At 47.2% G+C, this 12507-nt stretch overlaps 1 protein-coding gene across 1 annotated transcript in view; it reads right to left on the minus strand.

Moving 5' to 3' along the window:
* RUNX3 (RUNX family transcription factor 3) overlaps positions 1-12507 on the minus strand; it is a 62848-nt gene that overhangs the window by 22385 nt on the left and 27956 nt on the right. The window contains exon 4 of the mRNA XM_073317732.2: positions 1570-1734. Within this exon, the coding sequence (XP_073173833.1) occupies positions 1570-1734 (165 nt within the window). The remainder of the gene's footprint in view (positions 1-1569; positions 1735-12507) is intronic.

Raw genomic sequence — 12507 nt, forward strand, 5'->3', positions numbered from 1 at the left:
AGTAGCTCTGTTAACTTTACTGCAGTAACGCCATGTAACTGGGCACAGAATTTGCCCCCCTGTATTTTTTTAAAGTTCCTGATACCTTAGATTATCAAAAAGGAAAGAATGTTACACACCTAATTGGCTTTTCACCATTTCTGTTGTTGCTTGGCCTTTTGCATTTCAGTGAAATTATCCTGGCCAGTTTCACTTTGATTTCGAGTCAGTATCACTACCTGATTCTCAGGCACTTGCCCAAAACCGTTATGTAGGTTTTCAACAGGGGAACATGTCAGTTTTTAAAATACATATATATGCATAAAGTGAATCTTTTTAAATCATGAAAGAGCACGATATCTATGAGGTCTCTAAAATTTCCCTCCTCTAAACAAAACTTAAACAATGGTTGTAAAACGAGTTGGCAGCATCCCTTTAATAGGCGATACTAATCTTAATTAAATTTCCCAGGAGAGCTCGTCAAAAAAAATGATAATTTCAATTAAAAGAATCTAAATAAAATTTTCACTGAATTTTAGTTGTAGTTATTTACCTGCTTTGGAGCTGGGGTATAATTTTCAAAGGTGCTTAAGTGACTTAGCCGCCTAAGTCTCATTGACTGTCAACGACGTAGGTTCCTAAAGCCCTGATCCTGAAAGATATGTAGGCTCCTAACTCCCATTGGTTTCTAAGGGAGTGTGGCACCTAACTAATTTTTAGAGTCTGGGCCTAAAAACTTAAGTCACTTTTGAAAACGGGATTTAGGGACTTTTTAAAAATTTATCCCACTAAACGAAAATGTGAAATTTCAATTTTTTCATCAAAAATTTGAATTTTGAAAAAAAAAGTAACAAAATTATAGCTGAAAATTTAATTTTGTTTCTCATTCAACCCTTTTATTACTTTATATGTAATTTCCACTGGGAGAAAATGATGTGATTATAAATCACAGAAGTAAGAGGTGGGATAAAAAAACCGAGAACATTAAGCAAGCAAGTCTCAGGGGACGGGTCGCTGCAATGCAGGACAGTCTATTTTCAAATGCTTAGCCCAATCTAGCAATGAAATCCGAACCCTGTGCATGCTTGGAAGAACACACTGACATCTCCAGGTTAATTATCTATAGGCATAAGTAGCGATTTGTGCATTTTCACTTGCAAACACCTTGGATGCCCTCTCTCATTTAATGTGACCTTCCATCATGAGAGAATTCAAAGGGGAGCTAGAGGGAGTGCAGACCCCACCCCATCTGAAGGCGCCGCCTCTGACTTGGCTGGTGCAGTGAGAGAGAGATCTCCTCCTGTTTCAACCTCTTTTGACCCCTGCTGTCTCCTTTCTGAACTCTCAATCCTGCCATTTCCCCAACAGCAGTTTAACCCCTCCCACATGGGGACCTTAGGCCCCTCCCACATGGGGGGCAGGGTTAATACATCATCTGGCACACTCAAGGTTGGGGAAAGGGAGAGAAATTCCACCTCTCATGAACTGCACAAGGAAGATTCCTGGCAGAATCTGGGACACATTATCCAAGTCAGCCTAAGGGACTCAAGTGTCAAGGCAGGTGAGTGCTAATGAACCCAACCCGGTTACCTTGTATTGGAGTCTGAGTCTGTGACCCAAAGTGGCCTGGGGCGGTCAGGGATCCTCGGGGGTTGGGAGTTGTTGGGGTAACTCTCATAGTCTGGCGCAGACGTTCCAGTTCGCTATAGCGGTCTGTGTAGGGCTTGGCTTGGTCTTCTAGCTTTTGTCTGTGCCCTGAAACATTGTGAGAAAATCCGAGATGTAATCAATTACCCTTTGGCTAGAGAGCCCTTGTCAATAAAAAGTGAGACTAGTACAACAGGTTACAGTTTGGTCGTATTACTTGTATTGCGGTAGCATGTAGAGGACCCCAACTGAGATCAGGTCCTGTCGTGCTAGGCACTGTACGGACACATAGTAAGAGACAGTCCCTGTCCCAAAGAGTTTACAATCTAAACAGCAAGAGTGAGAGGGGAAACTGAGGCATGGGCGGAGAGGAAGTGACTTGCCCAAGGTCACCCAGCAGTCAGTGGCGGAGCTAATGGGGACTGGGGAAGGGGTGACTGCCCCCTTTAGTGGTATGTGTGGTGCCTTTTCCAGCATATTATACACAGAGGCCGCTCTAGGCATAGGCAAGTTAGGCAGTTGCCTAGGGCAGCAGATCCAAGGCAAGTTGGAGCATGAGCTATCCCGTACTAGCCTGTCACGGTGCAGAATAACTACCTGTGGGCACTGAGACGCTCTTTCACAGTTCCTTAGTGTGCTTTGATCTAGTCCTTTTTGAAACAGGACCAGATCAAGGCATGTTAACAAACTGCTAACAGGTGTCAGCAGAATGCAGACAGTGTGCATCCTGCATGCATTAACACACGCGCAGAGGCCTCGGCATGGACCATACTGCAGGAGAGGAGAGGAGAGGAGAGGAGAGGAGAGGAGAGGAGAGCCGAGCCGAGCCGAGCCGAGCCGAGCCGAGCCGAGCCTGGCCTGGCCTGGCCCGGCCCGGCCCCAGGTGGCCCCTCCCTCTCAACATCTAGAGAAAGACTATGTCCTCTTATAAAGGCCAGCTGGGCCCTGATTGGGGAGTGGCCTCAGCTGTGGCTGTTTCCCCAATCAGCCGAGGCCTGCTGCTTTCCCTAGCAGCAGCCCTCTTGCAGCCTCAGCCCTCTCCCAGGGCTGATTTCAAGTCCTTCAGGGCAGAAGCAGGTGACCACCCCGCTACAGCCCCCAAGCTCTACCTTCACCCCCTCTGCTCCTAACCCTCCAGGATCCTGCTACCCATTTCCCCTCGTGTCCAGCCCCCACCCCCACCTTCCTGGTTGCAAAACCCAGCTCCCCGACTGCCAGGTTGAGAACAGGAAGCCAGGTCTCCTGAGTCCTGATGCCCTCCATGTTGCCCTAGTCACCAGGCCCTACAACGGCTCTTAATTCATTTGGGAAAAGAAATGGAAACAGATGCAAATGACTGTAAATGCCATTTCTTGGCACAGCCACTACACGCCTGGGAAATAAGTAAAGGACAAGCTGAATTAAAAATATCTTCATTGTCCTTGCTCATTGCACAAACGACAGAGTATTTCACTGCAGTCCCCAGGAGTCAAACTGTTCACAGAGAACTAGGAAGGAAAGATGTGATGGCTAAGCCACAGCAGTGGGAGTCTGGAGAACTGGCTTTGACACAGTCACTGTGTGCACGATCTTGGACATCCACTGTGCTGCTCTCGGCCTCAGTTTTCTCATCTGTAAAATGGGGAGAATGTTCAGCTGCTTCACTGAGGTACTGCACCAAGCAAGGAATGCTTGTAAAGTACTTTGAGATCCTCAGACAGAGGCTGCTAGGGCAGGGGGATAATCATTCAATTGATGCCAGTCAGCCTGAAGCAAAGGGAGCATGGAATGCACTTGCCACACCATTTTCACATTTGACTGTCTCAGTCAACATGAAACGTCCTCTCTCTCTCTGGGCCAGATTCCAATCTCAGTTACACCAGCGCACACCTGGAGTGACTCCAGGGAAACCAGCAGAGTTGTTTCAGATTTACATCTGCACACTCCACACGCTCTCGGGCTGAAGTATACAAGTCCGCCTGATGAACCAACACTTCGCACATCTGCAGCACATCCAAGGACCTCAAAGCGAAGATGGGTAACACGTTATCCCAGTTTCAAAGGAGGGGCAACAAAGGGGAAGGCAACACGAGGAGTTAGTAGGGGAGGATTTTTGACTCACTGCAGATCACAGCTGCACGTTATCTGATGCAACCAAATAACATAATGTACAGGGACCGAAATGCAACTTCAGCTGGCTTTTAAAAAGGGACACACTCAGCTCTTAAAGGCCCCACATTAACTGCTCCATATTTGCTCCTCCCTCCCCCCACACATACGGTTATAGTATCTCAAGTTACAATTTACAGCCAAGTAGAATGAAAGTAGTTCCCACACTTCCGCTTTACAGATCTTCTGACCACTGTCTCACTATCTTGCATTGGTTCGTCTCATCTCACTCACGTCTGCATTCTGCAGTCGCCCTGTGCCTGGATCTCCACAAGCATGTAGGTGAGGGAAGGATCCTGTTGGGGTCTGAGTGTGAGATCGGAGCCTCACTTTGTAAAGCTCATTGTAAATGTATAGTCCTACATCTCTTATTGCTCATCATAGTTATTGAACTCAAACCTCGTATTCCAAGGGACACTGTCGACTAGTTTAAAGCTCCAAATTCAGCCAATGAATAAATTTGCTGATACTTCCTCTGAAATCAGTGGGAACGGCACCAATCTATTGAAAGGCAGAAGGACCCTCCTTAGATTTGTCATAAAAGGGGCATGTGGGTGTTTTATCCATATCAGGGATAGGAACAAAATAACAACAAGAGGAATAAAAATATTTCCATTTTTTAAATCAATGTCTCTTTCCCACTTCTCTTTCTCTGCCCCCTCATTCTCCTGATGTGTTGCAGACCCAAACATAGCACCACCAGGCTAGTAATGGGAACCAGAAAGCAAAAATGGTTAAAAATGGATTCCAAGCTATGTGGAAGTGAGAAAAGCTCTATTCTAATCTGCACAGGTCCTTATACTATGCTCACCACCAAAATACTGTGGGCATCAGCTTCCAGTTGTGCATTAAGCAACAAGACTGACATCTGTCACGTTTGGTCTCTCGCTTGTCAGGGGGAGTGGCGCACGCAGTGAAGTCTCCTGTTTTGGTATTTTAGAAGTGGCTAGTGATTCTGGGTTCCTCACTTAAACATCTTAAAAAGGACTGATTTCCAGACAGTGCTGAGCACCTGCTCTCTGCAAACCTGGCCTCTTTAAGGTGTCTTGAGCTGAGCCCCCCCGGATGGAGGTGCCTAAAATCAGTAGTCACTTTTGAAAAATTGAAGCCAAGGGGCCATCTACCCTATGAAACTGACAATGGTAAAGCACGGTGACTTAGCAGAATGGAAGCCAACTCTGTTATACAACTCTGTTGTTTGGCCTGTTGACCCTGTAGCTAGGGTTTCAAAGGTGGCTTAGCGCCATTCCTATAGGCAGGGCCCAACTGTGCAAAACAAATTGAAGAAAGAAGCACATGAGTTAAAAAAAAAACCCAGCCTCCACAAATAACAAGCAGATTTTTGCACACCCTGTGCTGCTGAGACTTCCTGTCACTTTTCTCTAGAGCTGGGAACGTCAGACTATGTCATGCAAGAGCGGAGTCACTATTAATGTGCTTCTTTCATGAGAACGTCCCCAGCTTTTGATTTCTGCAGCGGCTCATTGTATTAAAGCCCTTCACCATCAAACCACACTCAACACACAGAGGAAACCCACACGGACAAATTAACATGACTGCTGCACCCTAAAGAAAAGGAAGATAGTTTCCAAGCTCTGCAAACTCTGGGCTTTGTCTGAAGCCCATTGAAGTCAGTGAGAGTCTTTCCATTGACTTCTAAGAGTCTTGGCTCAAGTCCCAAGAACCCAATCCCAAGAGGTGTTGAGTCTTTTGCATACGGAACCCATCACTGCACTGCTGGGGTGTATTTTTGCCACCAGATAGCCCGCAAGGTTATAGCATTTTGCTCTCAGATGTCACCCAGCGGTCTCTCCTCCAGCTTAGCAGTCACATTCTGAAACAAATACAAGTAAATGGTGACTCATGTCTTTACGGAAATGTTAAGTCCTGATGTAACAAAACACAGACAGCTACTGACTTGATCTGCCTCTTGTCAACAAGGAAGAAGTTTTTAAAGACAGATGCAGTTTCCCAGTCAGGTAACTTTGACATGCAGCATGATATTAACCATGACAGGTCACCTTATATCACTGATGTACTAAGATCAGTATCACTACATCAAACAAAAACAACTCCATTGAATATTTTCCATATGAAAGAATCGATGTGAATCTGACACTCTGATCAATAATAAAAAGCACGTTGGAAGTTCTGGGTGTTTCCTTGGAATGGCGACAGTGAAATACTGTACATAAGCCAATGAAACTGTAGCCCTTAAAGCTATGCTTTAAAGACATGCTTTCTGCATTAAAACATTTCAAAGGCAAAATAGGCCCTTCTCTTTCTGTTAGAACTTTGGAAACTGACAAGGCTTCAGAAACTCCCTGATTGGAACTTTTCATGTGCCTGTGTGGGGTCTCCCCATGGTTCTACACAAGCATCTCATTTCCCTAGATTGCTAAGGAGCCAAATCACCATCGTTTTGAACGTGTCTGCGCGACTGCAGAGCCTAGCTAGCACTTGACTCTGTGTTAGACCAAAGGTAGAAATAGATCCCCAGGTCCAAAATCTCCATCCGGGTTTTGAACGCTTCCAGAGTTCAGCTCTGCAGTGTTTGGTCTGGCCCATTAGGAAGATAGGAGCCATTTGCAAAATACAGCTATGCATCCCCAAGCTTGAATGCTCAGCTCAGGGGTTTTGGCCCACACCCCAGTCGAACAGTAGGTGCAGCTATCATTGTGAAGGGCAGGGAACTTTTCTTTTCTCTCAGTGACTTTGGAATTCAGATGTCACAGTCATTTAGTGCGACCTCCCCATCAACATTGGCCCTTGCACAGCGATGGTGGTCAGGGGGAGATAGTTTTTCTAAGCAAAGACTTGTCACCACTGAAGTTGGTCAGTGTAAACTCTTAAAGGTGTTTGGCTTTTTCAGGAAAGGGAGGGGCACGCGTGACTTTTGCATTTCATTTGCCTGGTTTCCGCTAAGAAGAAGGGGGTGGTAAGAAAAAAAATCCTGCTAACTTGCAATGCCCCCTTAACTAGCTTGTCCTCAGCTGAAGTGGCTTTAACTGGAGCATCATCAGTGGAAAAGTTCTTAATTCACCCATCCTTAAATGGAGACTGCGCTGAAGGAAACCCCATCAGAGGTGTTCTCATCTGAGATGCCCTTAAACAAAGGCATTGTTAAAATACCAACAGCAAATTCTAATGGTTAGACATGAAAATGGCAAAGTAAGGACCAGATTCTGCCTCTCTTACCCACCCTGGTTAGTTCCTTGTTCTATGAGACATTCTGTTGATTTCAATGGCGTTATTACACGTGGTAAGTGGTCACCGATGGATGAAATTCATTCCTGTGCAGACAGCCACTGCAAGGCTTATGTCCCACTTAACACCTTGATATAGCCCCTTCAGTGGGTCACAGATGTTGCGCTGGGCCTCTGCAGGGTGTGAACTTCACCTCGAGCTGAGCACCAGCTATACAATCAGGTCCCCAGTGTGTCCTGTGTAGACACAAGCTGGATTTGAAATGACTAGCCTCCTCCATAGGGCCTGAGTTATGTGATCTCCACAGTCTCAATCAGGACAGATGGCGAAAGAGAGTTTATTTGCGCGCTCCTATCCATTAAAAATGGCACTGCTGATTTTTACCTGCGGGCTGAGACGAAGCGTGGGAGATGCCACGTTACAAGGACTCGCGCTGAGAAAAGTATGAGCAACCGAAAGAGTTGCGGGAGGGAAAGAACGGAAATTGGAACTCAGCCTTGACCATAGCATCTGCTGTTGGAAGGAGCACACATCCGCCGTTCACACATCTGCAGCTAGGGCTCTGCCTGTCAGCCTACCTGTGCAGGATGGCGAATGGCAAGCTGTTTGGGCTGGCTTTATAAAGTGAAGCCCAGACATTAAAGGGAGGGGGAAGGGAAGGACCCGTCTTTTCGCCGGCCTAACAAAGTCCACCACAGATAACTGATTATGCACATGTTTGAAGTTGGCTTGCTTACGCCATTCGGAAAGCGAATCAGTCACGCCGAGTCTTTGCTTTGGCTTCCTCCTGGCTTCTCAAGACACTGCCGCTACTGTCCTTTCCCAGCCTTGAAAGAAAGAGCAAAGTGTCGCAACACCCTTCAGCCCGCCTGATCTGTCGGAAGATTTACACTGACTTTAACAACCAAAGGAAAATAATATTGAAGGGCGGGAGGGAGAGGTTGATGATAATTTATAAAGATTTTTTAGCCTGTGGTGGTCTGTGATGAATGGCTGCCTATAAAGGGATGAAAATAAATATCCCTTTTTGAAGGAAATAGATTGGCTCCAGTCCAGCTGGCAGGGAGCAGAGAGAGATATGTTGCATTTACAGTAGGTCTTTACTGTCTGAACTCAGAACAGTGGGAGAGATGTTCATTATACACGGCCTGGTGCTGATTAGCTGAATTTAAAACCAGCCGACTGGTCCGTCGCCGCCTTACTCTCCTTTCGTGGTTGGGAAGCCCTTTAACTCTTTCTCTGCTCCTTCCACCCTTCCCCGCCCCCACCGGGCTGACTGATGTGGCTGTTTATGGAGCAGACTCTTCTGGCTGGTTTTGTGCTGGCGGTGTTTTAGTCTATCTCCTCAGATCCAAAAACCTATTTAATACCCTGAAAAAACAGGTCCCTGCTGCAGGTGCCTGTGTGTCCACCTAGGCTGCTATTTTCAAAAGGGCCTAAGTGACATTCCATGTTCAGAAGGGATTTAGACACTTAAGAGTCTCAGTCCCATCGACTGATGACGCAAGTCAGAATAAAAGCACTTTGCCGGGGGAACTATGTGGGTGGTGTGACGAATGGGAACCTCCACCTTCAGTCTGGGCAGAGCACAGAACACCTGCCCAGTAGCTCCAGCAGCCCAGAGGCTGCCTTCGAGGTGCACTCCCACATAGGAGGCTGGGATCAGGCGGATCTGTGCAGTTCACAGACCCGCTGGCCATACCCCTGCTGTGCCATCGGAACCTGCAGGCGGCGTCTACAGCATCTCTGCTTCCTAACCCACGCGATTCCTTGATCCTGGTCTTTATGGGACGAAGAAGAGAGGCAGGTGGGGAGCCCCAGGGATTTGACACCTTATCTGCACCCCTCTCTGCGTGGTATTGATTCATGGGAAAGAGGAACACAAAATAACACAAAATCATTTTGAAGCACCTTCCTCTACCGAATACAATTTCTCTCCAGTTGGTTTCAAAGGGGGCCTCTGGTATCCTGCAGTGGAAAAGCAGGGCCCTGGGAACAACTTAATCGCACTCTGAGTCAAATTCTCTTCCTTTCTCTGCCACATCATTTGAAGTTATTGGTCAAACTGCTACACTCTTGGAAGCACAAGGGACGTGGTGCAGCCCTGAGATCTGTGATGCTCTTGTGGTTTTGTTTGATAGCACAGGCACTTGAGCTGCTGTATTCCCCGAAATGAAACCTTTCTTTTAGCAGCGACCTTTTTTCTTCTGCATTTTCACATTATCCTCTCAGATTTGCTAATCCTGCCAAACGTAAGCCGGGATAACCTTATTAGTAATTTAGGAGACACGTTCCCAAATAGGCCTGAATAATTCCCTTCAATTCTACACCAGCCTTCATTTTGGGGGCATCCCAGTGCGTTCATTACATTCTCACAACACCCTCTGAGACGTAGGTAAGTAAATACCCTGATGGGTAAACCAAGGCACAGAGACGTTGGGTCAAATTCAGACCTGGTCTTATTGAACCATCGACCCCTCTCCTCGCTCATCAGTGACACCAGTCTTGCTTGTAGGCTTCTCCCTCAAGTACCTCTGCGTTCTCCCCCTGGCATGGGAAATCTTCTCATCAAAGGCTATGTCTACGCTATGGACCTTACAGTGGCACAGTGCTCTCCTGCTGGCATAATTGGGGGAGGGATAATTGGGGGAGGGATAGCTCAGTGGTTTGAGCATTGGCCTGCTAAACCCAGGGTTGTGAGTTCAATCCTTGAGGGATCTAGGGGATCTATTTAGGGATCTAGGGCAAAAATTGGGGATTGGTCCTGCTTTGAGTAGGGGGTTGGACTAGATGAGCTCCTGAGGTCCCTTCCAACCCTGATAGTCTATGAATTAAACCATCCCTAACGAGCAGCAGTAGCTATGTCAGCAGGAGAGCATCTCCCGCTGACCCAGCGCTGTTCACACTGGTGCTTTTGTGGGTGAAACTTTTGTTGATCGGGGTGGGTTTTTTTCACACCCCCTGACCGACAAAAATTTTACCGACAAAAGCGTGAGTGCAGACTTAGCCTAAATGTGTCAAGTCACCACCTTGTGTTCCTTTAAATCCCTCCTTAACAGAATATTAGGACAGGTTGTCTGATGGAGTAGGTCAGCTATGCCAAATCACGCCAGCTGAGGATCTTGGCTGTGGGTTTCCAAAAGGCTTTCAAGCGGGAAGTGTTGCAATCAGATGGATTCCATAGAAAGATGGTTTTGTACTGCACAACTGACATTGTTTCTTCTCTCTCGTTCTGTTGTAGTGTGTTGCTTAGGATGGTAATTTTAAGTGAAATCATTTTAGTTATATGCTAGTGATTCTAAAAGGGAAGCTGGGATTTACTACATGGACTGCACGCAGCAAATGAAATACCTAGAGGGGTGAAATCACTGGAGCCCGTAACATGGTCTTTCAATATTTCTGTTAAAACTGAGATTACACCCAGGACCAGTACAATACACGTTCAGAAGAGGCCCAGTAGCACTGAGCATAGAAATAATAAACCTTTGTACCTGTAGAGCTCCTGTCACACAAAGATCTCAAAGCACACTACAAAAAACTAACTTAACTGTGGTAAGCAAATATGATTATGCCCATTTAGCAGGTGGAGAAGCTGAGGCCCATGGTCACATAACCAGTCAGTGGGAGAGCTGGGAACAGAACCCAAGAGTCCTAACACTTAATCAAGGGCCCTAAACACTAGACTGCACTTCTCTCAATGCAACGCACCTCCAAAAAAGGCAAATGGGATCTCGGATGTATGAGCGAGGAACTGGTAAGACCTCATCTGGAATACTGGGTACCGTTCTGGTCACCCATGTTCAAGAAAGAGGCATTCCAAGTGGAACAGGTCCAGAGACAAGCTCCTAGAATGACTGCGGACTGGAGGGCCTGTCTTATGAAAAGAGATTAAAAGAGCTTGGCCCGTTTAGCCAGAACAAAGGCTGAGAGGGGAATCTAATCGCTTTCTATAAATACATCGGGGGTAAGCACCAGGCTGGGTGAAATGTTATGTTAAAAGATAATGATGGCACACGCACAGATGGGTGTAAACGGGGCATGAACACCTTTAGGCTGGAAATTAGAAGAAGGTTTCTCACCATCAGAGGAATGAGGCGCAAGAACAGACTCCCAATAGGAGCTTTGGGGGCAAATACCGTCATTAGTTTTAAGAGAGAGCTGGATAAATTTCTGAGAGGGGCTGTACAGCAGTCTTGCTTATGGTGAAGAGCAGCTCTGACAGTCTCTTCCGGTGTATGTCTGACATTCCTAAAATCTCATGCTTCAGGGCTACACAGAGGTGGAAGTAAGCTGGTCCGGTCCGGCGTACCGGCAAGAGCCAGTACGCCGTGCCGGACCGGACCGGCTTCCCCAGACTGGCAATTTAAAGGGCTCAGGGCTCCCTGCAGCAGCGGGAGCCCCGGGCCCTTTAAATCACCGCCGGAGCCCTGCTGCTGCTACCCCGGGGCTCCGGCAGCCAGGCTCAGGCAGTGATTTAAAGGGCCGGGGCTCCTGCCGCTGCAGGGAGCCCCAGCCCTTTAAATCACCGCCGGAGCCCTGCCGATTTAAAGGGCCTGGAGCTCCGCTGCCCAGAGCCCCAGGCCCTTTAAATTGCCCTGACCCCTGGGGCTCCCAGCCGCCTACTCAGGACTCCGGTGTACCGGTAAATCCTTTAAGTTACTTTCACCCCTGGGGCTACAGCTGGTCACCTGCAGGGGTCAGGAAGGAGTATTTTCTCCACCAGTTTATCCTGGCCACAGCTGAAGCTGGGATCTGGAACCCACTGAACAAGTGCTCTGAGGTCGCGCCCAGCTTTCTCTCTCTCATGTGCTTAGCTTGTGGCACATAATAATTTAGTCTCCTGTGGCTGTAATTTTGGTTGCTGGGTGTAGTGTGCAGGTGCTGGGTAGTGTTGGTGGCCTGTGACATACAGGAGATCAGTCTGAATGATCAAGGGGTCCCTTCTGGCCTTACCCTCTACTTCTCTTCGCATTTCGTTACTTAGGGCTCATTTCTTGAGGTTATTGCCCTCAACTTTCCTTAAAACTGGAGGGAACTCAGCACCTTGCAGAGTCAGGCCCACAACGGGTTAAATGAATATATATGCATGGAGCCTGGACTCAGAAACATAAGAAATTAAAGGCCCATAGCAGCTAACAGAACTTCTCAAGTTACATGTATCAACAACAGTCCAAAATTACCTCTGTAGGAATACAATGCATTGTCCAGGTCAGCCACGCACGACGGTTGAGTCCCACCCGTTGGGATCGAAACACAGAAGCAATGGGACTACAAATGCAGGAATGGTCCTTTCCAGCAAGTACTGATTTGCAAGAACTTTTGTGCTAACCTGGAAGCTCCCGAAACCTAAGCTAGAGTCTCCTCTGACTTCGGTTACTCCTGATTTACACCATTGTTTTCAAGAGGAGAACCAGGCCACTACCTTTATTCCGTAACTGAGGTCCACAACAACGCAAATTGCAGATCCTCAGCAGGTGTAAATCAGCATATCTCTGTTGAAGAAAGAGCCCATTTAGGTTGATATGC

Source organism: Lepidochelys kempii, chromosome 19 (assembly GCF_965140285.1).
Source record: "Lepidochelys kempii isolate rLepKem1 chromosome 19, rLepKem1.hap1, whole genome shotgun sequence".
NCBI classification, from domain to species: domain Eukaryota; kingdom Metazoa; phylum Chordata; order Testudines; family Cheloniidae; genus Lepidochelys; species Lepidochelys kempii.